At 30.2% G+C, this 27,772-nt stretch overlaps 1 protein-coding gene across 8 annotated transcripts; it reads right to left on the reverse strand.

Annotated features, from left to right (window-relative positions):
- Nucleotides 1–131: 131 nt before the first annotated feature.
- On the reverse strand, nucleotides 132–27,425 carry LOC108607377 (plasma membrane calcium-transporting ATPase 3). Of its 8 annotated transcripts, XM_017998101.1 has the most exons (19): nucleotides 27,192–27,421; nucleotides 23,645–23,808; nucleotides 23,376–23,570; nucleotides 23,021–23,307; nucleotides 22,740–22,950; nucleotides 21,982–22,023; nucleotides 20,824–21,227; nucleotides 20,508–20,750; nucleotides 20,209–20,450; nucleotides 19,708–20,152; nucleotides 19,554–19,641; nucleotides 19,180–19,493; nucleotides 18,907–19,105; nucleotides 18,623–18,834; nucleotides 18,403–18,554; nucleotides 16,910–17,048; nucleotides 14,137–14,148; nucleotides 2,444–2,512; nucleotides 132–1,271 (listed from the first exon to the last, which is right to left on the reverse strand). In XM_017998101.1, the coding sequence occupies exons 2-19, from the start codon at nucleotides 23,799–23,801 to the stop codon at nucleotides 1,050–1,052; spliced, it is 3,633 nt and encodes a 1,210-aa protein (XP_017853590.1). In that variant the 5' UTR covers nucleotides 23,802–23,808; nucleotides 27,192–27,421; the 3' UTR covers nucleotides 132–1,049. The 8 variants fall into 8 exon arrangements, with proteins under 8 accessions (XP_017853590.1, XP_017853591.1, XP_017853593.1 ...); XM_017998102.1 differs by lacking the exon at nucleotides 14,137–14,148 and having other exon boundaries at nucleotides 27,192–27,419; XM_017998105.2 differs by lacking the exons at nucleotides 132–1,271; nucleotides 2,444–2,512 and adding an exon at nucleotides 10,236–10,372 and having other exon boundaries at nucleotides 27,192–27,424.
- Between the last annotated feature and the right edge of the window lie 347 nt (nucleotides 27,426–27,772).

The raw sequence follows: 27,772 nt of genomic DNA on the forward strand, positions 1-27,772 counted from the left end.
TTTCTTACCTATTGTATGTTATAGAAAATTTATTATCCTTGATTATATAAAAATTCTAAATGAATAAATATACATATATGTATGTATCTTACATGTGTTTTATTATTTCCTCAATTATATATTACACCAGGTTTTTCATTAATGATCTTTATTCATCTTCTTTTATTGAATGTAAACATGTAATATTTTTAATGACTGAGTATAAACAAGTAGCCGGTTCCAGCGTACGACGAGTTAATGTGTAATCACATGTGTGATGGAACTTAAAGGAAGGACAGTGATAATATGATTTGCGTATTTTTATTTATTTCTTTTGTAATTAATTGTGCACATGTATGTAGTAATTGTTTATTAACTGTAATAATAGCCAATGCATTAATTAATGTTTTTATTTTTGACTTTTCCACTTGAACGCATTACAGTCACAGGACTGTCGAAGCTCAAAAAGTAATCTTTGGTTTAAATAACGCATTGCAATAAAACTATTGATTCTATTAACGAACCACTGTGACCAAAAAATATTACTAAATTTTGACAATAAAAGTGTTTGTGTATGAAAAATTTAACCGCATTTTTCAAATTCTTTGTGTAGTTTCTTTGATTGAAAATTAATCAATAAAAACTTATTTCATTGTTAATTAAGAACTAATAAAATTAAGTAAAGGGTTTTCGCATAACTGAAACGATACTTTGAAGCATATAGTCGTATGTTCCTATTTTTGTAGTAGGTAATATGTATGTATGTAATAGTGATTGTATTTTTAATTTTACATATTGTTCTCAAAAATAAGAAAACAGATTGCACGCACACTCGGAAAAAGTTTCGACTCTATTTAAATGTATTGAAAAAAGTAAATATGAGGCTCTATTTTAATTTTAAATGAATGTGTGTATGTATCGCATATACGTTTTGTTTTATTATATAAGGATATATGCATTCACTGTGTATAGGCAAAGATTTCAATGTAGTATTTATGCAGCAAGTATCTATGTAATGCTTGTCTGAGCCGGGAACGGGATCTGGGGAAACTAGAGCGTTTACTTTCAGCTTAGACTGCAGTTTCGGTGTGACTGTGAGATGATAGCCGTTCGACATCAATTTCGGGTACTGCCAGCTCATCAGGAATATTATCAGCATATTCAATGGAAGAAGTCTCCGAAAGGCGTTTGCTCAGTGAAGTCTGCTTGCGCAGCACCTCAGCTAGCGAAGTGTTGGTGTGCTCCCCGTAACGGGCGTCGAGACCTTGTCGGAAGGCGTTCACCACACGAATCTAGGCGCGCATTTTAAAAGAAAAAAAAGAACAACACCGAAAACAGTGACAAAGAGAGACAGAAACAACAGTTTAACCAATATTAGGAAGTTACAGTTTTCGATCAGTCATATCAAACTATAAAATGCAATAACCACACATAAGTACGTAAGCAATGATATCCGTTTGTGTATTGCGCACGCATATACACTTAATAAACGAAACACAAAAACTCTTATATGGTATAGAATTTCCACAAGTGAAATCTGTAACAGTGAGCTGCTCATGCAATTTAAGCGACATGCAAAGGCTATTGAGCTATTCACTCATGGCATATTAACGAAAAGTGCTTAAATATAAAAGTTTAAAGAAGCATAAAGAAAGGAATTTAATTTTTACTTAAGAGTGAAATTTTATGAGACTTACACACATACATATAATTGGTATGTGTAGGCATATGAATGTAAATACTTATGTTCACGCATCATGCACCTATGAAAAATTTATTTTATCGACACCCATTTGGTTTTTGTTCACGCCAAAATTAATATATAAAACTTGAATATACTAATAAAATTAAGTGGATTAAACAAGACTTAATACCGATTCAGCATTAATTATGCTAATAATAATGACAATATACTATAAAGTTTATTCAACGCACACAATTTTTTATATACTTCTGTGGATGAATGTATTAAGTATGTATATTGAAGAAAAGGCGCGTCATTTAACTAATAATTTACGACTTTTCTATAAATGGAGGACTCTAATTCAACGCAAGGATTTCATTGATTTGATATACATACATATACATATATTCTTCTCAATAATTGTATCAAAACAGCTTATGATAAAACAATCAGATACGCTTTAAAAATTATCGATTTATGTAAGTTTGAGACAATTCAAAAATGTACATTTAAAATTTAAAAAAGGTATAGTTCATCTATTATCCCAGTGATTAAATAAATTACCTAATCGTTAACAAAAAAAAAAAAAAAAAAACACCTTCAGCTTTATTATTTTCGTGAGCAAAGCGAAGCGTTCTGGAATTGGCTCAGCTTTTAAATATTAGTAGGCAAATTTATGTGTAGAATAAAAACTTATGTATATAACTTGATTTAAGTCTTAGTTTCTAATGCAAATGGGTACATGTAATGCATGTTAAAATAAAATGAAGAAAGGCTTACAGCTTGATCAGTGTTGCTCTTGCTATACGGTACCGGTATCAAGCGTTCTTGTAACTCGCCGCCTATTACCTTTAAAATTGAAGAAAGAGAGAGAGAGAGAAAGTAAAATAGAAAACAATAAGTGGGAAGATAAATTTAGAAATGTAGGTTGAAAACAGTCAGTTACATAAGTGCTGGCTAGACTGCGCTTCTAAGCAAAATTTACTGTAAAGATTTTATTAATAAATATTTGAAAATACATCCATATGTACGTATATATGTATGTAGGTGTGTTCGTGCATTTCTATTTATAGCGCAAGTATATACAAGACTTTACTGGTATACACACATATTCATACATACATATATTCAGAAACATATATATGTATAAGCCAATTGAATTAAGAGACATAAATACACTACATTTGCATATAAGGCATGTACTTATGTATATACACATTGTACACTCTGGGCTGCAAACCCACCTAAATTATATATAATACATGATATATAAGTAATACTAAGAGTATAAGTTAATAAACATAGAATACATAGATTAAATTGGTATCGTTTTCATATCAGCTTGCAGCCCGGTGATTATATACCCTTGTAGAGATAATAAAAATTTATAGGAGTTCAGATTATATTACAGTATTTTTGTAGTAAACATCCATTTATTCGATTGGTGTAAATGTATGCTCAATCTACTAACAATAAGATACATTTTTTGGTGTTACTTGCTTTAATTTGGGCTTGGTAAATACCCTCGGGCTCAATAAACTTAACCTAAAAAAAAGTGCTCCACAAGAGTATATAAAAAAAAATACATATATGGAAGTATGAGTTTTTTTTATAAAGGTAAAAATATGATAAAAGTGTAATGCTCTACAAATAGTTACGAATAAAGCAAAATGTATTTAACATGACAATTTCAGTATGAAAACCAGCTCTTAATTCGCATACAATATTAAATGGGAACCTTTATTGAACAAGCTCCAAGCTATTATTCCGTGAAAAAGTTTTGCAATTTTGTTCTATTTGTGTGTGTGAGCTGCAATGGCTATTCCTCACTTATCTCCCTATCTCTCTTTTTTTTTCGCAAAAGTGTTTCAAATAAATTCGCAATTTATGTATCTATTGGCAAAAGCTATTAATATCAATAAGTTGGCTTACATATATTTTGGTTTCGCTTAAACACTCAACTTTTTATATAAAACTTTATAACTTTTTAATTATTTAAGAAAAAATTTTAAGTCAAAGCTCTATTAATTGGCTTAATAATTATATTCAAAAAGTCTAATGCATAGAATTTTAATCAATAAATAAATCGAAATATAGAAATAAACGATTGCATAAGTATTTTGACAAACTGTTTTATCTATCTTCAATAATTTTGTTGCATATGATGAAATATTAAGATAAAATTAGAAAAGCCGATCAGCTTGGCTTTATTTTTTGTTCACCATTCACAAAAAAAAAACAACCAACTTTTATATACACTTTGACTAGGGCATCGCAGCAAACGACCTTTGTATGGCGCGTCATCAAGCGCACATCGCTGCCTATATTAAAATGCGAATAATTCCTAAGTTCCGATCATTCTGAAATTAACGGTATCGGTTAATCAACAATATAAATACTTTATGGGTCCGCCACACCTCCTACTCCCTGTTACATAAATTTGCACAACTTTATAAGACCCTTTCTATTTTTTTTAAAAATGTCAAAGTGTATAATAATTTGAAAATACTACGTTTTTTTACAGAGACATATGTATGTACACACATCATTCAACCAAGAAAACAATCAGAAACTCGGTGGTTTTTCCGATTTAAAATAATATTTTTAAAAATCTTTAAATAGTTCATAGTTAAATAAAAAACTTTAAAAATTCTTTAAATAGAAGACATCACCGTATACAATAAAAGACTTAAGACAGAAAGGTCTTAAGGTCAAATTACGGAAGAAGCCATCATTTTATTTTAATATTTATATCATTTCATGGTTATCCAAAATATACATGTATTGTTCAAAAATGCCTGAAGAAATCATTTTTCTATACAAAAGATTTAATTAAATTATAGATAAGGAATTTGTCAATTTACTTAGCTATCTAACGCAATAAAAAAAAATTACTTGAATAAATAAAAATGTTAACAATAATGTTCAGACATTTTGTTAAAATATTTTTGCTTTCGACTCTACATGTACAAGCACACACGTATACTACAAAATAAAATCCTTTTAATGATGCAAACATCTGCCAGGCAATATAAAAAGTAAGGATCGTCAGAAATCCATAAACATATGTGTGTTTGCAAATCAATGTTTACATTAATCTCATGCAAGCATGCCGAACTTCTTAAATCGCCGATAAATTATTGAGTGTTCCTGAAAAAACTGGTTCTTTAGATATAACCATACTGTTATACTATTTACGAAAGCTTTATGATACAAATAGTCGTCTTTTCAGGGTGTGTTTAATAATTGCATATGGGTAATTTCCATTTTATCACGCACACTTTCGCAGGCACACAAATATAAATAATGACACAAATGCATTTGTTGTTGTCAAATAGTTAGTAATACGTGAATACCACAATATTAATATTAATTTAATACAAAAACTAAAAGATTAAAAGTATAAAAATCATGCGTTTTTAAATAACATTTGCTAAGCGTTGATTATAAGGTATACATATGCATATGTATGTAAGTAAATATCGGTATTCAGCAGTAGCAGGCCCGCTGACACTCTCTCTGCATTCATGTTTGACTAAGACAGTGGGGGAGTAAGAGGGGTATCTTCTGTGGGCGTGAAAGCTGTCAGATGAACGTGTGCCTTGATCAGTCCGTCCATCTCATAAGTACTTATGTATGTGAGTTTTTGGGTAATAGATAGATATGTTAACTGCTTGTAAGCTTAACCACAAAAATTTAAAAATAAAATACCCAATAAAACATACATACATATTGTTTGTATGAATATGGATTTAAATTCGGGTTTCGTTTTGACCATTTTTGTGTTGGTGAATTTGGGATTGGAAAGGATTTGCAGAGGCAGTGCGACCATTTTGTAAATTGCGCAGATGTTGGTGTTGTTGTTGAGGATCTTCGTCAATATAAAATATGTCTGAAGGCAAGGTTGCATGTTGCTGCTGATGTTGCTGCTGCTGATACTGTTGCTGTTGAGGCTGTTGTTGTTGCTGGGGTTTGCTGCTAGTATAATTAGGGTTGAGCAGATTTGAATTGTAGAGCGGGTGGCCAGCGGGGCCGGTTGGAATGCCCGTCCGAGGACTGCGTAAGCTATGCAAACTGTGCATCGAGCGCCGTTCGCTAATGTCTTCCAAGGTTGAGCGGAAAGCACGAATCACGCGCAACTGAAACAAACGAAATTAGACAACAAACGAACAAAACAAAGAAAAAATAAAATAAATAACCAAAACAATAAAGCATACATGTACCGTAGGCAAATAATTAATACATGACAACAATAAATAATTGGTAAGTAGCAAAATAGCAATAAAGTTAACAAGACAGTTTTGTGCACTTACACATTTTACGAGCATATAATATAATGTATGTACATACATACATACATAGATTTCTATGTATGTACACACATATAACATATGTACATATTCAAATAACGATGTATACGTATAAATGTATTTTTATATGCTTGTATATATGCAAATGAATATATGTATATAATTCCTCAAAACAAAAGCAAAACGATAACAATATTACATGTATTATTCAAACAAGTCAATAAAACAAATTGACTTAAGTAAACAAAAACTAAGAACAAACAATTTAGCTTTCGACATGCAGTCAAACTCTCAAGTCACCCGGAGTTTCTTCGGGACTCGCTCATACCTACATATACCCGTATAAACTTACTAAAATCTCATACCTACATACATATACACTATATTATAAGCCAATAATTTAAGGCGTATACGGAATATTATGTTAATATAGTAATTTAATTACCTGATAATCAAGAAAAGTTTATTTTTATGAACCGAATAGAATTATTGGCTTTGGAAAACTAAATCAGACATGGTGTTTATTTAAAACTGACTTGATGCACTTGATTTAAAAAAGTATATCCAAACTATACCCTAACTTTTATAAATTATTTTGGAGGTATTCTGTAAGTTTTGATTTTACCTAATATATGTTTAATTCGGGGAAAGGAAGGTTAACCACATTATTGAATGTTTTGATCAGCGAATTATAATCATGTACATATTAAAAACAGTTAAAACGCAAATGTAAACAGCAAAAAAACCAAATGAAAAAGGCAAGCATTTAACAAAACTCATACAGATTTTTATAAGTCTTTCTAACATTTAAAATAAATATAAAAATGGATTACCAGAAAAATGCAATAGTTTAAAAGCGCAATAGTACATAAATATTGATACACATACATACATTACCACACACAAAATTGGTTTCAAATCGTACGTAGCACGATTAAATTGCTACAAATTTGAAAGAACCAACTTTAATACTAAAAATGTTCAAAATCTGCTGCTTATTTTATAGCAAGCTGATTATTTTATATTAACGTAATTTGGAATTTACAGCGTAAGTAGCTTTTGTCAGAATACTCTTGTATTAGTGCATGAGAGTGAAGAAAAGCACATACTTAATCTACTTATATATGGATTCAGTTTGCTTAAATATCAAGTAACAACCAATGTACGTGCGCAGCTTAAAAAAAAAAAAATAAGTAAAAATGTTTGCATAAGAAAGCTTATACATAGGTATAGACATGCAGTCACCTAATGAATTGCCTCAGTAATTATGTTAACGTGTAATTCTAATAGTTATTGGTTTGTTGCGGGAAATAATTTTACTAACTTGCTGAGTTTTTGGTGATGCTATATAAGTGTAAATGAATGCGAAATGATTTAATATTTATTATATAGATTGTTTTTTTTTTAAACTACTCTGCAATGAATTGTAAAAGTCTTCAAATTTTTATCAATATTTTACAAATTTGTATGTTTCATGTACTTAGTGTTTCTTAAACAGTTACGTTGGATCGTAAACTAAACAGTTTGCTTACAAGACATGTAGAGAAGCAAGCACATAATACTGATTAATATTTATCCCATCATAAACAAGCAAGTACTTAATGTCTACTGAAATTAAATTTGCACACATGTCTTAAGTATAAGAAATATCAAAATTTCTTGAACATATGTTTTTATAATCTAGGCTCGGATAGAAGTACAAATGTACTGTGGGGGAAGTTGTTATAATTTACATGTATGTACTAATACATCAAAATTGTTTGTTATTGGCTAATTTATAAGATATAAGCAGGTAATTGAAATTTAGAATTTGAATGAAATTATTAAGCTTTGAAAGAAAAATTATTTTAAGACTCTAAGATATGATATGATATCCTTTTTCATTTTATATAAGAAGTCAAAGTGTATAAAAAGAAGCACGCATGAAAGTTCGGCCTAGGCAACTTTTTTATACACAGTGACTAAAGAACCGCAACAAGTACTTACAATTAATTAGACACCTAACAGATTGGAGTTATAGCACGGAAATATTCAAAATTAAATTTTTAGTAAAGACAGCAGCGGACACTTTTTGACGAACCTTGAAAACTTCGTTGCAGGGAAATTTGAGATTTATAACGGCCAAGCATTGTTCTGTTGCTCTGCATCGTCAACGTAATTTTCAAATTTTTTACGAGAATACTTCTTTCCCTATCTAGAGAATAAGCGTTGCTTCAAATGTTATAAAATACATGCATTCTCTAATATCTGGTTCTAATTATGAATCTAAGTAATATGCAGATAAAGCTAGGAAAAAATTAAATATTTTTAAATTTTAAATAGGACATGAGCCTTTAGCATGATTATTATTGGTTCTTTTAGTGCTGAATAGTATAGATACATACACGCAGATACCCATATAAACACACGATTATGCATATAAAAGTATAAACTAAGGTTCTTATATACAAAGATTTATTTTATGTTTGTTGTAATGCTTGAACGGGTATTCTCCTTTCTATTTGAATCTATTTAAATAATAAAAAAAATAGGAATTTACATACGTTTCAATGCTGATTAGAAGTGTTGTAGATAGTAGTAGTTGTTGTTGTTGTAGTAGTTGTAGAAGATAGTTCATTAGTCATAGTTGATTATGATAGATAGATTGAGAGAGAGAGAGAGAGGGAGAGAGAGAGTAGTAGTAGCAGAAGACGACCTTATATTGTTGATCTTATCGATTGTTATAGTTGTATTTGTATCTTGATGTTTTGGTACATTTTTTTAATTTCGTTCTTTTTGGCGATATTAGCTTCTGATGTTAAGGTTGTACGAGTAAAATTTCAGTGTCACTTCAGTTACCGGCGGCTGGCTAATTGATTGACGCTATCGGTACACAATTTATGGTTGACTACGATTATCCTTTTTAACATTCACTGGTAGTACCATCAAAGTATATATGTGTAGTATTATATTTGGTTGAGTATGTTGTGTATGTTTACATATTTGTGTGTGGATTATGCACGGGGCTCAAACTGAATGATATATAGCACTATATATTTTTTACACTTTTTTGTACATCTGTTGTATAAATCGGATTTTCTGATAAGCTTTGAATTACAGGCAAAACGAAAACTAGTTTCTTGCTATAGATACCATTGAATAATAGAATTAGCTATCTAAATCGGAAACAAGGATTCCCCAGTACATCACAGAGGAATTTGACTTGAGCTGATTTTCAAGTGCCTTCAACAAAATCGTAGGTGATATGAAATTTCAGTTTTTTTTTTTCGAAATATTTGGTTAGATCGCTTAGACCGAAAATGTCTTTTGTCTTTTTTCATAGGCGATCCGATAGTATTTATAACTAAAAACGAAGGTATTTTGTCGAACATGAATAATCTATGTTTAACTGTGAACCAATTTTAATTATTTTGATTTGTATATAAAACTTTAATCGAAATTCTATACTGCTTAAGTTATTTTGTTTGTTTTGATAATTGATTAAAAAATTAAACATTACGATAGCCAAATTTTTTTAATTTATCAGCATTGAACGAAAGGTACTAGGCTATAGAAATCTATAAAACCTTTTCTCACATATTTATTAAAAATTTTAAAACCATTCAAGCCTCTTACACTTTCATTTGTTTATGATGCATTTAATTGTTTAATATTTCTGCAAGTTAACAAATTTGTAGTCAAAGTATTAGAGATTTGAACTTCAATGCAAAGAAGGATCTGTGTCAGCAGCATATTCAAACAGTGGTATTGGATTAAAGTTCTGTGGCACACCTGTATATTTTATTACTTTACAATTTATATACTGAATTTTTTCAAATTAGTTCTTGACAAAAAGCAACGTAGTTTGTCGGGATTTAATTCTATCAGAAAATTCGATTTATATGTCAGCTAAAAAATTTTGTTGCAATATAATTAAAGTAACTATATTGATATTGTAAAAAAAAAAAATTTTGCGTATAGATTCAACAGAATATTATAGGTTTCAAACTCAATTTCCAACAAAGCTTGAAATTCAAAATTTATACACTTGATTACTTATGCTATGTACGGTATAGATTAGGTCAATAGGTGTATAGTTTAATCGGACAAACGTTCCAAAGTTTTAGTCTAACTAAATCTAAGCAGTTTTTATATATTTTTGAAAAATCAGATCTTTTATCTAAGGTACAATTACTTTTTTATATAATTTATGTATTTTATATATTTTTGCTACTCTTAATAGAGAATATAAACAATATTTTCGTATATATTGCATGTCTGAATGAATGTTTGGTTATGTATGAAAGGGCATGTATTTGTGTGACTGTATGTAAGTTTGTTATTACATAAGGTATAAGTATTTGATGCTTATTATTGCAATTGTCAATTACACTTCAGTCTCTCGTATTGGTTCCGCCGGCTTTAAAATTACAAAAATTAACAAATATCCGATAATTACTTTTAATAAATCAAGTCAAATTGAAAGCGCAATGTTTGTAATTGTTTATGGAAAATGATAGTATAGAAACAAACTTTATTAACGATACTAATGACATTCACGTGTAAGCAACAGTTTAGATCTATATGTAAATAGGTGGCAATATAAAGAAAAGACCTTAATAACCTCTTTCTTAATGACCTAGTATCCTAAATTAAAATGATCTTGCATTAATACTTGTATTAATAAATTCATAATAGTTTAAAGAAGTTTACCACGTATCATTAGTGATTCAAATTAAAATTGATTGTCAAATAACCCTGTTTTAAATCAATATTATTTTTCGTAAATGAAAATGAAAGAGATCAAATATAAATGAAAATGTTGTCAAAAAACTAGCTATTTTGGCTATTTCCTAAAGGACATATTGCGTACGACAGTGATTAAAATAAAATAAAAACTATAAGTACTTGTTTAGTACAATAATAAGAAAATATTGTAAATAATAATAATATAAATAATTAGAAAAATTGCATAAAAAACAAACTTATAACCAAATATAGGACTAATTAGAAAAAAGGTTTTAAACCTGTTGTTAAAATATATAGACTTTTTTCTTTATTTTATAAGTTTTTTTTTAGTCGCACGCAAAATGCCATATTTTGGTTTTTTTTTCTTTTGTATCTTTTATATTTTTATATAAGTTCTAACTTATAAGGTATAAAAATAAATTAACATATAATGTTAAGGTTAATGACAAATGAGCATATAGCTCAAAATTTGAATCATATAAATTGATAGTACAAATAATTTGCGCAGTGCGCAATGCGCACATAAAATGCTGAAAAGTTGCTGAAAGTTTACAAAAGAAATTTGAAATGAATCGAATCGGGTTTTACGGAAGTTTTCATTCTTTTATTTTATCATAATTTTTATATAATTAAGTAAGTATCCAAGTAAAACAAATTTGAAGCAATATGTTTTATGTGAAATTTCTTTTTAAGTCTTCATTTCAATTTATTTGAATTTTCGCGTTATGTTTCTACTATGAGAACAATATGTGTTTGCTTTGTTTGTTGTTCAAAATTTGCATTTATTAGAAGAGTGATATATGTAGTTTTAGTTAATAAGACAGAACTATTCATTTTATGTTCTATCTCTGTATGTACAAATTGCATTGTCCTATCTTTTAATACACAGAGCATGACTGAGTGTTTGAGTTGACCGCTTTCTTGGACGACAATTTAAATCTTTAAATGTGTTTATATCAAATTGCCATTTGTTGCGATATGGCACTTATCTAGATCGATATGTTCTTATTAGAAAGAAGGAATGTTCGAAAAATATATTTTTCATTTCAATTAAAAAATAACTCTTGCTATCCAATTTAAAAATTAATTTTTTTTCTATTTTACTTTGTACAATTCAAAAAATACGAAATATAATTGTTTATTAAACAAAATATTATTTTAGTTCCTAATATTTATTAAAAAATAATATATCAGTTACAATGGCTGAAACAAAAAACACAGACATAAAGCAATATCAGAAAAATATATTTTTGCATTTTTCCGGATATATACTCGTACCATATTTTACAAGATTTTCGAGGTTTGTTAAAAAGTTGAAATTTGTGCACTAAGCCTTTGTGTGCTACAAACTAAGCTCGTAATTACTCGTATCTCAAAAAAACATTACGTTATCCGTCTTGAATGCCATGTTGTCTATTCAGCTAAGCAAATTATGCCTTCGTTTCAAATATATATCACTATTATTTTCTTTAACAAACCTCGTTATCTTTACAACTGATTTGAGACTTCCAAAAATGAAATAAAATAAAATTAATAGCTAAAATGTTGTTCTATAAGTAAATACAACAAAATCAAATGAAATATAAAAAAAAATGTATGTAATGGAACGAAAAAATACAACTATAAACAAGTGGACAAATTAAAGTTGGGCGCCACCAACTTTTAAATACACTTTAACTTGATCATCGCAGCAAATACACGCATGCACTCTTGAACACATACACACAAAAAGCTAACGCGTCACAGATCGTTTTCGCTGTAGCGTCAGCAGCGACGCCGCCGTCTGCGTCGGCAGCGACGTTTGTAAAGCGCGTCAGCAAGCGCACCCCGTCATGTATATAAAAAATGGAAATGTAAATAATTCCTAAGGTATTTATCCGATCGTTCGACATCGGTTAAAAACATTATTTAAAACGCGATTGTGATTTATTTCAGATTTTTAAATATTTTTTTATTGCTTAATACTGTGGGTGTAATTTATTTTTTTCCATTTGCGGGGGAGGGGGAGGAAATAAAAAAATAAAATAAAAGCGTTTGGGTTTGAGTATAGGAGTATCTGCATTCAAAATTTGGTTGATTTAGCACTTATAGTTGCTGAGAAACAGTTGCTCAAACATTCAGACGGATGGACGGACATGGCTATAACGACTCAGCTTGTCTTGCTGATCAAGAATATATATACTTTGTATTTTTTACAAAAATGTCAAAGTATATACAAATAATTGCGAAAGCTTAAAGAACATGACTGATTTACTATATTCTTGATTGATCGAGATGTGCGTATTTATTGAGGTTATGAAGAGGTACGTTGCCCTTCCAATACAGAGTTGCAATATTTGAAATTAATGATGTAATAAATATTAACTATTTTATACACACCAGTGCAACCCACCCAAAACTTCCATCTTGGTCACGTTCCTGAGTTTCGATATATGTATATGTATGTAGGTTAGTATTTCTATGTGTTATATCTAGTTTTTATAAGTTATACCTACTTTTATTTCTAGTTTTTCCTGAGAGACTAATCCGAAAGGACTTTACACTTAAAAATATATTTTTCTCTTTATTTATGTTCATTCCAATTATTTTTAGTATATTCTTCCGATTTTCAGCGAGTTTTTAAAAACTAATACAGATTAAAAAAAAGGTATAGAGCAATGAGAGTGGTATCAAACATCATAATCATGAAAAAATAATATAAAACTCAAAAAATACAACAAATTAATCGTAATCAGGACTTATTTTGAATTTTTTTTTCCAACATTATGTTAATTAAAACAATAACTTCAGCAGAATCAGTTGCATGGCATCTACGTGGTTTAAATTCATATATAGATAAAGGTGATTGAACACCATCATAGCGTAAATAATATTCATTTAACGGTGTATGCCTATGTTATATGTTTTTTAATAGGTTAAAAGTTCCTTTTCTAAAAAATATATACAGACGATCTCATAAATTAAAGCGTTTTTTTTCCTTATGCTTATCATCTACATGCATACATACATACACAGTACATATGCACATATATGTACATATGGTCAGGATACATTCATAAATGCATAACCATATATACAAACACTTTGTGCATGCGCGTAAGCAGATTGTCTTTTATGTACTACCAATTATCTTTGGTACTACTAATACTAATTTAATTAAATGTTGTATACATATGCAAATGCTTGTATGTATGTTATTATGTACACATGTATGATGTTATTTGAATAATACAGTACAATGTAATTTCATAAGAAATTAAGCAAATTCGAATAATATAGGGTAACAAAATTAAATAATTTTATTGTAGACTTATAAAATGGTGTAATATAGTGGATTGATGAGGAACAGGAAAAGAAAAAAAGCAAGTGTCATGTAAAGATCATAACAACACCTTCTAATTGCCAATAAAATAAATTTATATTCACATTTCTTACCGGTACGGAAATCTGGACGTAAGTTGAGATTTCGCATGAATTTGTTTATAAATATAAATATATTTACACATATGTAATTAATTATAATTGAATTTTTGTCAAATTGCATTTATTCGTTATATTTGATGATGTTTTACGTTTCAATTATTCAATTAATCGTTCGGGATTCAGGTTTCAAGCATATTTAAGAGGACGAAAAATATAAAATAAGTATATTATCAATTTTTTAATATGGAAATATTCATTATTTTATTTAAATTTATTTCTCTACATATAATCTCAGCTGTAAAACCGCATATTCTTCGCCAACCTTAAAGAAACATTTTTTTGAACTCTTCAATGATTGAAGGTTAAACCTAAGAAATTGAATTTGCAACTGCAGAACAAAAAGAACCGTAGTTGGTATAATTATTTTATCAAAAATGTGGTGCAATGTTTTTCTTCATAAATTTGTATGGACTCATGGATTTTATATATGCTGGTTAGGTTTAATTGGTCGGTATGTTTGACCACTAGATGTTTGTCAAAATATTTGGGTCATCCGACATTTATAGAATATAATGATTCTTTTGAATTAAATAACACCTTATGTATACTATTTATAAAACAGTTACCGAAGGAAACATTACATTAACATTTGTCAAAATAAATATGCCAACTAGTCTACTATGAGGTATGAGGTAAGCATATAAATTGCATACCCATTAAAATTAATTTTCAATAGAAAATATTAAAATATTCAAACAATTAAAAACCAAAAAAAAAATAACCTTAAATATAGTATAAAAACAGACAAAAATTAATATACAAAGAGTTTGCCGGTTCGTTTTAAAGAAACATATTGAATTTAAATAAGGGACTGATATTTTCTGAGATTTCTTTTCAAAGTATTTTTTAAAAGTTTACTCTGTTAATAGTATTATTATTATTATTATTATTATTGAAGAGAAGAAAAGCGGTTTGCATGCAGTGTTGGCGCAAATAATATATGTGTATAAAAAATCAATAACACTTAACAAGGATAATTGAACCGAAAACTTAATTTTACTTTATTAAGTAAATCAAAGTAAAAAAGCAGAATAAGAGTACAATTTTTCTTGGTCAGTAGAGGGTCAACACTATGTTGAATGCGTTCGAAATCAAGCACTCAATAGCAATTTTAATTGTTATCCCCATAGAAGAATTTTTCCATCATATTATTTTGGTTAAATTCTTGTAGTCTTTAATTATTCACAAATGTATTTAAGTGTTATATTTTTTGTGGTTTTTTTTTACTTTTTTTTTAATGTTTAGTTTTGTTATATAGTTATTTAATTTAATTCCGGATTGTTTTAAGAAAAATATGACAAGAAAATAGAAATAGATTGAGTAGAAGAACGGTAGACAACTCGTGAATAAAGGGGTAAAAGAAAATTAAATATTAACCCATGAAGCTTTGAAGTGTGCAAATTATTAGTTATTGCTTTTTACGCACACAACCGAAGTTCATATAAATATATCTTAACTAACGGTAAAGCATTCAGAAAAATATAAAAGTTTTGAAATCTACAGTTACAGTCACATACCTTTATGTGCGACTGTTAGCTAACAATAAGACAGTTTGCAAGCACATTTAAAACAATAGCCTGACTTGGACTGTATTAGATAGCTCAGAAGAGTTATTATTAAAGTGAGAGAGGAAAATAACTACAGAACAGACAGAAAGGTTTTGATAATTATAATGAAATATATTGCTGGTAATCTACAGAGCAATTATATTAAGTAAAGGTACACAGAAACTAATTCAGACGAAAGTTAACGTAAATGGGACCAGCCTGTAGTATGTATGTATGGGATGTTTTGTTAGTGGCGTTTCTATATCTTAATATCATAATTTTACATCTCCTAATAAAATTGCTCTAAATGAAAATTAGAATCTGATTATCTATATATATGTAGCTCTGATTGCTATATATATAATGCTATATATATATATATATTATAATATAATCCCTTGATATTGCTAGAAAAACAAGCTCATAAATTGATTTAATTGCATGGTCGACTCCTTATTTGTGTCCTAATTGCAAAAATTATTGGGGTATATCTTATATGTGTTGCGTTGATGGTTCTTGTCAAAAATTACAGTAAAATTATAAATTGATTATTGTGACATTTGATTCTATTAAATGGTCTATGAAAGACTGTTTCAAATTTACGAAAATGTTTTTTCTAGATCCTTCAATATTTATTTTAAATGTTATTTAGTCATAAAAAATACGTTTAGCCACTTGTTAAATGTAATAATTAAAGACAATTTAAAGGTTCATTACCACTTAACTATAACTTTCAATTTGCATTACAGTGAATATATTGAATTAAAAAAATAAATAAAACGAAAGAAAACGTCAATTAACTTAAGTTTATAAATTCATGTCTTTACACTTAATTAGTGCAAGTAATCTAATTGTCTCGTGTAAAACTTAAATTGAATACGAGTATATAAGCGGGTTAGAGCTTGCCTTTCGCACCCCATTTATCAACATTTTTCTTAATATACGCAAAAAATCATTTGGAAGTTCCAATTAATGGCATTATATATATATTTATATATATATAATGAACAAAATATACAAACACATAATAAAAATTTTTAAGCATGTAGATAAAAAATCCAATTGTAATAAATAAAATTTGTAAACGAACTAAATTAAAGAATACTTATTGGGTCGATGAGGCTGGTAATGTTTTTCAGGTTTACGAATAGGCCTTAAGTGGTTATGATGACACTTACTTGAGTTTGCAGGCGTGTTAGGCCGCGAATCCATAGTATTTGTCCGGCTCTAGGTTTTTTATCAGAGTCAATTGAGTCGAACCGTTCTTCGCCCAGATTCATTGCATCCGTATACTCCTCAGGATGACCACGTCCCCATCTGTAAATTTTTCAATAATTTACTTAATTACAATTACTTAATTATTATTTGCAGCATTTCAAAAATCTATTAAGAATTAGATTATTGTATCTGCCAAAATAAACATTAAAATTAACCGTTCCAATCAATGTTGAAAACACGTAGCAATATTACTTACATGCTAATAAATGACAAGCAACTTTAAAAGAAATCTAAGTCTAAGAAGTCTACTTTGGGTAATTTACAATTTGATATTTGTATTTAGAAATTTGAAATTATGGTAACTTTTAATCATAGCTCGCAAATAACTGTTGACCGTTTTTCTTCTTACGCTCTCGTTGCGAGCACAACCGAAAAAGATCATCTTTGTATGTCGCTCTTTCAATGAGCAGTGCGTAAAGAGCGAATCGAGAAACGCACGCACAATGAGTCAGCAAAAGACCGATTGACCGAAAAATTCAATGCAAACGGTCTTCACATTTACTTTCGTTGTTGTGAAAAAGAAATAATATAATTTGTTTAATAGAACAATTTAAATTTAGTTTCAAATATTTTTTATATACAAGTTTCATTTCGGTTCCATATAATAAAATGCTATCATATGTTTAGTTGTTAAATGCCGTCATAAGTTTGTTAAATGATTGCCGTACAATTTAATACCGCAAACACTACAAAATGATTTATTCTCTTCCAAATTAAATTTGAAGAATTGGTGCCCTTTTTACTTCACAACTTCACACACTCAATTCACGATACAATTAATACATTTCGTCGGCAAAACAGGCGTTTAACAATTTGCTTGCCTATGCGCGTGAATGTATACCAACACACACTCAAAAGACCTCTTGCTTCACTGAACACGACAAAACGGTCTTGGAACAACCGAAACAAAACAGAATAGAAAAAAACGGTTTCGCTCTGAGCGGGAGCGAGCTCATTCAAGAACCCATAAATCGGTTGCTCTCTGAGTCTTTTCGTAAAGAGTCAGGAAAATACAGTTATTTGCAGACAACGAGAAACGGTCGACTGTTATTTGCAAGCTCTGCTTTTAATACATGAAAGTAATATACATATATAATTGTATATACATATGTAATAGTTTTTTATATATTTTTTTAATAGTAAACCAATTTAAGTTGACAATTGTTGTGTATATATACAAAGTAAAATATGCATGTAGTTGTAAGTATATGTGCAAACGACCCGCAAACCATAGAAAGCAAAGGATAGAAATCAATCACTTCTGTTATGTCACGAGCGCAAATGTAAAACTACACAATCAGCACGTGCATTAGAACACTTTTTTATGTAAATTAACTCAAACATACGATTTAATATCAAAGAAATCTCTCATATACATAAAACATGTACTCACGATAATATTTTAGGTAATTTTCTTGTAGGCACTGAAGTTATAAGTTGTCCCCAGACAAGTGTACCAATTCCAAAGAATATGCACCACAGCCATTGGTCAAGACTGAGAGCTTTGGTTGAGAAAGCCATTTTACCATATTGTATAATAACAACCTATTAGCAAAAATACAAAATAAACTAATGAAGATACAAAGACAAAATTGTTTGGTAGCATAATATACCTGTGAAATCATTGTGAATATCCAAATAGTGTAAAATATAGGGTTGGTAAACAGTCCCTCGACTACGTTGCGCTGTCCATGGATCTTTCTTGCATTAATCTCATTGAAAAGAGTCATCATCACAAATGTATTGAATATAATTGTGAAATGTTGGGTTGGTCCAGCATTAAGCTCTTGACCCCGTCCAGATTCGATATCAAGTATCAAATCACCTGTCAGACATAGTATAGAAATTTCAGTCAGTTTGCTTATAGGGTTTATACAGCTTGACAACATTAATTTACCGACAAATAGTAGTCCGAAGATTATAACTAACTGATACAGGGCTTGGCCCAAAATATTTTTCATCATTGTGCGCGATATCAGCGGCTTTGTGCGACCATAGGGCTTACGCAACAATAGATCAGGAGTTGGCACTTCTGTAGCCAAAGCAAGTGAGGCCAATGTGTCCATAATTAGATTAACCCATAACATTTGCACCGCCTTTGTATTAAATAGGTAGAAAGATCAGAAAATTTCATGATAAATCCATGTTATTTTTTTTTGAGTATACAAACTTTTAGGGGTGAATCCTGCACAGCACAAGCTCCAATAAATGCCACAATAACGGCAACCACGTTCACGGTTAACTGAAACTGTAAGAACTTTGCAATTGAATCGTAAACATTGCGACCCCACATAACGGCTTTGACAATGCTGCTAAAATTATCGTCGGTTAATATGATATCAGAGGCTTCCTTGGCGACATCAGTTCCAGCAATGCCCATTGCAAAACCAACATCGGCTTTTTTAAGAGCTGGACCATCGTTCGTGCCATCTCCCGTAACGGCAACAACTTCTCGATTATCGGTTACTGTACTATCAATCATACCTAAAACAGAGGTGAATATGAATATGATTCTTTAAAACGTGCTGAAAATATTGAACGAACCTTTAACTAAAGTATACTTATCAGTGGGGGAGGAGCGAGCTAGCACACGCAGCTTTGGCCAAACTTTGTCAAGTAAATGTTGTTGAATCTATTAATTGGTGATAAGATTATGATTAGATGATTATGCATATGATTATGAAAAAAATATACTTACGTCACCATTACTGTCTCTAATGCGTCGATTAAACTCTTTACCCTCGAGTATAAGAAAATCGTCGTTAGGTCGAAGAATTCCGCATTTGCTAGCAATAGATCTAGCTGTATTTATATTGTCGCCAGTAACCATTCTTACTGTTATGCCTGCACGTTGACACTTGCGTATGGCGTCAGGCACCTCAGGACGTACGGGATCTTCAATTCCGACAACGCAAAGGCAAGTCAAATTTGTCATAATATTCTCCTCATCATCCCAATTGGGCTCGCCATCAATATGCACCTCATTAATAGCAGCTTTACCCGGAACAAAATCACGATAGGCTACTGAAATTGTACGTAAACCATCGCAGGCCATTGGCTCAATGACTTCCCGTATGAGACGTTCTTGCATGTCACGTGTGAATTTCTCTAATGTGCCCTCGTGTCCGTAAATAAAAGCACATCTACATAAAAAAAATTATTAAAATTTTTAGTGAACTCATTTCGTGATAATACATACTTTTTCATAATAATTTCTGATGCTCCTTTAGTGTACAATCTATAGCCGCCATTGGGTCTTGGTATTACAGTCCCCATGCTTTTTCGGACAGAATTGAATGTGTAAACGCGAGTAAACTTATCCTCAGGAATTTCGTCACGAATTGACTGATACTTAACGCCTAATCCCTGTACAAAGCCAAGTAGTGAGCACTCAGTTTTGTTGCCCACTTGAATTGGCAGATCCCCGGGATTCTGCCCAGGCTGTCAAGATTAAGGATTAAAGCCTAATTTCTATTTTACTGGATTTATTAATCTTACCATAATATTTGACGTATAAGCTGAATTCACAGATATGCCCATGGTGATTAGATTGCCTACTTGTTGCGGAATATCGTTCAGCGTTGGTAGCACCTTACATAATTTCTCACAAATGTAGGATTGTACAACGGTCATGCGATTGGTCGTAAGTGTGCCGGTCTTATCGGAGCAAATTGCAGTGGCATTACCCATTGTTTCGCATGCATCCAAGTGTCGTACCAAATTATTATCCTTCATCATTTTCTGTTCAAAATTTAATGTAAAGCAATAGAGAGCTCTTAGAAAAAAATATTTAATGGTAACATAAGCATAATACCTTCACTGAGTAAGCTAGAGAAAGTGTAACGGCCAAAGGTAGGCCTTCTGGTACTGCTACTACTAGCACAGTGACACCGATAATCAAATGCTTGACCAGATTATTTGCATATGTATTTTTCCAGGGTTTCGCATCAATCACAAATGTTTTGATGCAAAATTGTATAATCAATATTATTACAGTGAGTACGGCAATGGTAGAACCAGCGTAACCAATTTGTATCGCTAGTTTTGTCAGCTTGGCCTGCAGCACAGATTTTTCCTTTTTGTGACTAGTCTCAGCAGCTGACGTTGATGATTGCTGCACATGATTTCCATCGGATTCTGACTTGATATTTTCACCTCCATCACCTCGTTGCTGTGCTTGTGCTGGTGCCTTCATTGGAGTGCGGCCATCGTTCTCACCTGCATCAGCCGCAATAGTAATTGCTTTTCATTATTCTATTATACATATATATTATTTGCGTACTATTCATTTTTATTTTTAGGTATGTGATCTAATTTGTCAAATTCTCCTACTTTATTTTGGTTTAAAAATGTTTTTAATGTAAATGAAATCTCGATTAACAATTGTCCTTAATAAAGAGTTATTCAAAAATAACTGACCCGAAACATGTTAAAGGTATAGATAAATTTCAAAATATCATACATTTTTTAACTTAAACTAAAAATATTATTTTGCCAAAATATTTTCTGAAATTTTCAAGTAATTAGGAACAATGTTTTTGAATATTGCGTGCTAAGTAGTTATTCTATTCAATTAAATTATATGAGTTTTTTTGGTAACTCAAAAAAGAATTTATAACTTTTGTTCAAATTTTGATACACTATTTTCAACACCCAAAGCTCAAAGCTCGGTTCTAAGCAAAAAAAAATTTAATTTTGTTTTTTTTTAATTTCAACATTTATCTACATATCTACAAGATTTGAGTGTTCAAAATAGTTAAAAAAAAAAAGAAGAATATATATATATATATATATATATATATATGGCGTGTGTTTTCACAATGACAATTGATAATATAGTTAATATACATAAAAGCAATAAGTTTTTCGAAACAAGGTTTCTTTGACGTTTGTGACTGCATCTACCCCCTCAACATTTTTTAGAGTACTATAAAAATAGGTCAGCTTTATTATTCTGTTTTAAGTGATTCACCTGTCAGGCTCTTGCTCTTTTGCTTGCTCGCTTTTTTTGCTTCTATTTGACAAATAAATATTTTTATTTTTTATATATTTTAGTTTTTGTTCATACGATTTTTTATTTTGATTTGATTTGTGTTTTTTTTTGTGGTAGTGATTTTAAGTTCGGTTGATTTGGTTGATATTTTGGTGGTTGGTTGTTTTTTGTTTTATTAAGGTAGATGAAGGAGTTCAAAGATGGGTCAATCAATTCACGTCATGCAATTCGCGTATGACAATTGGAATATGGAAAAATAAAAAATAAAACAAAACGATATAATTAAAGATGCAATTCAGCATAAATAATTTTTGCTTATATAATTAATTGATTATTTTATATATAAAGTTGACTTTTTGTAACATTACTCCTCAAAATATAGATTTAAACTAAGCGACGTTTTGATCTAATATTTTATTAATTAATTTTTCAGTTCAGTTATAGTCTGATAATATTTTCAATAATTTAAGGACAAAAATTACTGTATAGTACAAAACTTTACCAGCTCAACATGTATCTTTATGAAAACAGTTTTGCATAAAAATTTACTAATTTAATTTTGGGTATTTGGAAAAATTTTTTTAAGAGCTTAGAATTTATTGTTGCCTTTCACATATGCTAACAGTAAAGTTTAAATTAGTTTGTTGGGGAGTAAGTATGATAGTCAATTTCATTTTTCAAAGATGACCTATATTTAGTAAATTATAATAAGAATGTACTAAGTAATATAAACATACCCTTTTTCATTTTCTTAATTTCAGCTTCTTGCTCGTCAACGGCGGCCCCAAGTAAAGTAAAAATGATACCGGCCTGTGAATTAACACCAACAGCAGTAACAACCATTTTACCACTACCCTCCATAATATGAGTGCCGGATAAAACCATGGGATCGCAATCTGTGCCCTTTTTAACATGGTCGGATTCTCCAGTAAGCGATGATTCGTCAACCTAATATATGTAATATATAAAAATATATTTATTACATAAATTGATTGGAAGAGATTAGGTCATAACTCACCTTAAGATCGTTACTCTGAATAAGGCAACCATCAGCGGGCAATAAATCACCATACTTGACCTGAGCAATATCGCCGACCAGTATATCGCCAACAGATATTTGACATACATTACCGTTACGAATAACAGAGAACTTGTGCTCTCCTTCAATACGGCTTTGCAGGCCACGAAATTGTCGCTCTTTTGAGTAATCGTTAAAGGCAGTAACTATTACGACAACAATGACCGAAATGAGTATAGCCAAACCCTCAATCCATCCATGATGCTCCTCCTCGTCTTGAAGAACAGCTACGTAAGCGGTAATTAGGTTGGCATTACTAAAATTTATTTAATTACATTTCAACTCTTTTACTTACGCGCATCCTCATCGGCGGGTTTGTAAAAGGAAAGACCAAGTGATACTAACGCAGCTACCTCTAAGATAATGAGTGTAACATCTTGAAGAGCCTCCCATACAAGCGTAAGAAAAGTTTTCGGAGGCTTCGGTGGTATAACATTTGAGCCAAATGTTTCACGTCTGTGCTCCTCATCAGCCTTAGACCCACTTAAGCCTTGTAAGAATTAACAAGTATATTAGAAAAATAGACTATAGTATCAAATTATAAACTGAATTTCATTTACATACCTTCATTCGGCGATGTGTACAACTTTTTACATAACTCATGAATACCACCAGCTTCAGTTATTTTCGTGACCCCTTCCCTGCCACGATGCTCCATGAGCTCACGCAGTTGCTTAAGTGATATACCATATTGTGCAGGTCTTCCATCGATTGTGGCCATTGATTACCTGCGAATTATTGCGTAAATATAACTGTATGTTTGGCCCATCAATTTACATTGACAAAGTGACAATTTATTTTTACATTTCAATAATCTCAAACATAGACGTTAATCAAATAACTTTGTATATGTGCGAAGAGTTACATGGCGATTCTTAACATTAATTTTTATAAATCTGAATTGTAGTGCATAGTGAACCTAGTATGATATCATTATTCTATAAAAATGTGTTCAATTAAGCAGAAGTCTTGAAGTCAACCAATGCCGAGCGGTCGGATAAATAACTTTAAAAGTGTTCAAATTCCAATTTTGAATATTGACAGCTGGGTGCGCCTGCAAGAAAACGTCGCTTCCGACGCAGTAAGTAAATTTGCTGTAATCCCTTAGTGCAAGCGCATAAAAAATCTGGCTGCGCCAAACTTTAATCCGTTCTTGACTGATTTCATTATTGAGCACAGCTATTTTTAACTTTTAGCTTTTAATGTGATTATAAGAAGCTCGATCGTTTTTTTTTTTTACAAACAGGCACAGTAAATCGTATGCCTTTAAAGCGACATTTGACTAATTTAGTTGCTAACTGCTTTCTATATTTATTTACTAGATCAATAAATCCACAGCTAATTTACGTATATACTTATATGAATAACACGGCTCTACGAATCTTCCTGAAATTCCATTCGGTAGCACTATGTCGCATTTTATTCCCAAACCCATAACCCATATTGGGTAGTGTAAGTGCCTTTTTAATTTTTTTAGTGTAATTAATTTGTGATTTGTTATTGACAAGCAAACAAACAAAAGCTAATTACTATGATAGAGTTTTCAAATAAAACTAAAATTGTATGGCAGGCAAAATATTTTAATTTTGTTGTTCTCATATATAAGAGTCCCCCTACTCCGATCGTTTAACTACGTCAACCTCCAGTGTTTTCAACTTAAAAGGCCTGTCCGCTATTTAGGTCTTCTCTTATATACAAATTTGTTCCTACTTATATCAATTTAGGTTATTGCATTAATTATGTTTTTAATAGAACTTTGGTGAAAATTTCCATTCTAGCTTTAATGCATACAGCAATTAGTCTAAAATTCTAGAATTCATTGTTTTTGATGGACGACGATTGTACATATTTTTTGGCGATAAGATAGCATTCATTTACGACACCTGATAACTATTTCAAGTACTAGCCTATATATACATAGTACCGTCACACATTAACTAATCTATTTGTAAATCTTGGCAACAATGACGTGCTTGATAAGTCAATGACGATAATGCCGCTATCTTGTTTAAAGTAGCTTGAACTGGTCTACACCGTATCCAAGTATTATGTCGTCATCATCGACATGGACATGAACATGCGTCACAATTTGCTATCGAATATCTTTAATTATAAAATTATAGAAAGAGGCGAAAAAAATAACGCATTCCAAATCATAATATATACCGTTTTATAAAAAGTAAATTTGTCAGAAAGTTGGAACAAGAAGTCAGACTACAGCAAGACTAGCTGATCCGATATAGCCATGACCTTATGTCAGCATAAAAATCACCCAGCTGATTTTAACATTTTAACAATATTAACAAAATATATTTATGTATATACATATATAATTATTAACATATGTATATGTATGTATATAAAAAAATATAATTAACTTATTAGTAATATGAAAAAGTAAAAAACTACACTTTTGTATAGTTGTAACTTTTACCAATCAGCGTAAATTTCTTAAACCAATTTTATACACAAATATTATAATATTGAACAGGCGGCGTACGAGTAACTTACAGTCACCTATCATATTTGTGGACAAAATTTTTTTTTGTGAAATTTTAGTATTTTTAACCTTATATTTTATTATTATTTTATCGACTATAAAGGTATGATAAAGTTAATATTTGATTAAATTTGATAATTGATCTTAGAGATTAAGAAGTTTATTCACAAATTTACATTACAATTAGTTGTTCACATGTGTTGCATATCGGTGAATCAAATTTCAGTGCATTGTCAAAGGTAATTTGAACTTGTTTGAAGCTCATTCAATCTCGAAATATCTCTAGACTTTTTTTAAGGATGTAGACCTAAAGGCATCGATTCGGTAAAATGTTTCAAAAAGACAGATAGTAAGGGTTCATTTTAAGTAAAAATACATTATTTAAAGAAATTTTATGTTTTCCAAAGTTATTACATTTTTTCATTCTATGCACGTATATACATAAATTGCACACCACACCCTATACGTACATACATATGAATGTACATACTATATATGTATGTATGTACATAAATATATAATAGTTACAACTAATATTTTGGTATGTGTATGTATTTTTTTCCCCTACATCTTTAACCAAATTTTAATTTCATTGTGTATAATTATGCATGTATGTATACATACATACATATGTATGTATACATACATACATATGTATGTTATTGTAAATCAGCCCAGAACAGTCACGAAGTATTATGTAGTATGTACATTAGTATAGTGTGCATGTGAAGCAAAAAAAAAAAGAATAAGAAGCAGAGCTTTTCGATGCGGACAGACAGAGAGAACGAAAGAGGCTACGAAGCATGCGCTAATATTAACGGCATTACAAGTACAAATACAAGGTAACAAATAATTTACAATTTCTTAAATTGCTCAACATTGAATTATCGGTATTACTTAAATGCCATATTCTGCATAAGCCAATCTTGTTAAAAAATGTATACAGTACGATTTTCACCCCCATCTCTTCACCCACACTTCAGTTAAACAGTAAACATAAGCTTCAAATGGGGGCAAAAATTACGTCATACAATCACATACATGCCAGCACAGATTTCATACATACATATGTATGTATATATCCATTTATGTACATATATGTATGTATGTACATATCACATACATATGTATGGTAGTATGTACATAGCATGCGTATTCCTTCAGTGACAATGACAGTTGAACAGTCTTGGTATGCGGCATCTGAAGTCATAGCTCATAACGTAATTTGTACTAAAACGTATACATATGTATATATATATTCATACATATTATACTTAATACATGTTTTTTATTTAATCATGTATGTATGCGTATGTAAATAAAATGCTCTTATTGATTTGCTTAATACAGCCAGTAGAAAGGGAAGGGTTACCAGATTTTAGTCAGCACCTCAAGGTAAATGAAACCCAGAATCAATGATATCACTTAGATACATACATTCATATATAGGAATGTGTTTATGTATAATATGTATGTACATACATATGGGTATGTAGGAATGTGCAGAAAAATTTGCACATACCATAATTGTAACAAACGTATATATATGTATGCAAGGAGCATATTATGCTGACACTAGTTTTACACTATGTTAAATTAGTTTTTAATTACCAAATGTATATAGTTTTTATCCGATTACTAATAAAGGGTTGGGATATTGCCACGCGATTCTGGTTTCTCAACGCGACTAAAATTTAAAAATCTATTTTTTGATACTGTAACAATTAAAGAATAACATTTAGTTTTTTTTTTTTTAATAACTATTTTGTAGGTAAACAACGAATAATATTTAGCGCACTCGTACACCACACAATTATTGCAGATTTTTTCTTCTCTCTTTTTTTTACATATGTCGTATAAGTGTATCGATGCATTGATTAATCGACCTGCCGACACTCTATGGATTTTGTAATCAGTGTGGAGGTAAACGACTGTATTGTTCACATATAACTACATTTTTAAAAGCTTTTATGAATGATAGTATCATGTTACCGCTTTTATAATGTTGGAGAATTAAAGTGGCAAGGTTGGATTATTGTTTTTGATTTTACATACATAAATAATAATAAGAACCACCTAAATTATAAAAGCAACACCGAACCACACGTTGTACTAAAGAATACTGTGCCTTGATTTAACAATTTCAGTCTTATTTGAAGCTTCTCAAGTGTAAATAAATATGTGAACTTGTA

The sequence above is a fragment of the Drosophila busckii genome, chromosome 4 (genome assembly GCF_011750605.1).
Source record: "Drosophila busckii strain San Diego stock center, stock number 13000-0081.31 chromosome 4, ASM1175060v1, whole genome shotgun sequence".
NCBI lineage: Eukaryota > Metazoa > Arthropoda > Insecta > Diptera > Drosophilidae > Drosophila > Drosophila busckii.

Excerpts from the sequence above, each read along its gene's own strand:
- LOC108607377 (XM_017998099.2), bottom strand. The coding sequence starts at position 23,801 with ATGGCCACAATCGATGGAAGACCTGCACAATATGGTATATCACTTAAG. Across the intron at positions 22,951-23,020 it reads TTCAGAGTAACGATCTTAAG|GTTGACGAATCATCGCTTAC; the intron begins GTGAGTTATGAC and ends TACATATATTAG. Across the intron at positions 21,228-21,981 it reads AAAGAGCAAGAGCCTGACAG|GTGAGAACGATGGCCGCACT; the intron begins GTGAATCACTTA and ends CGGCTGATGCAG.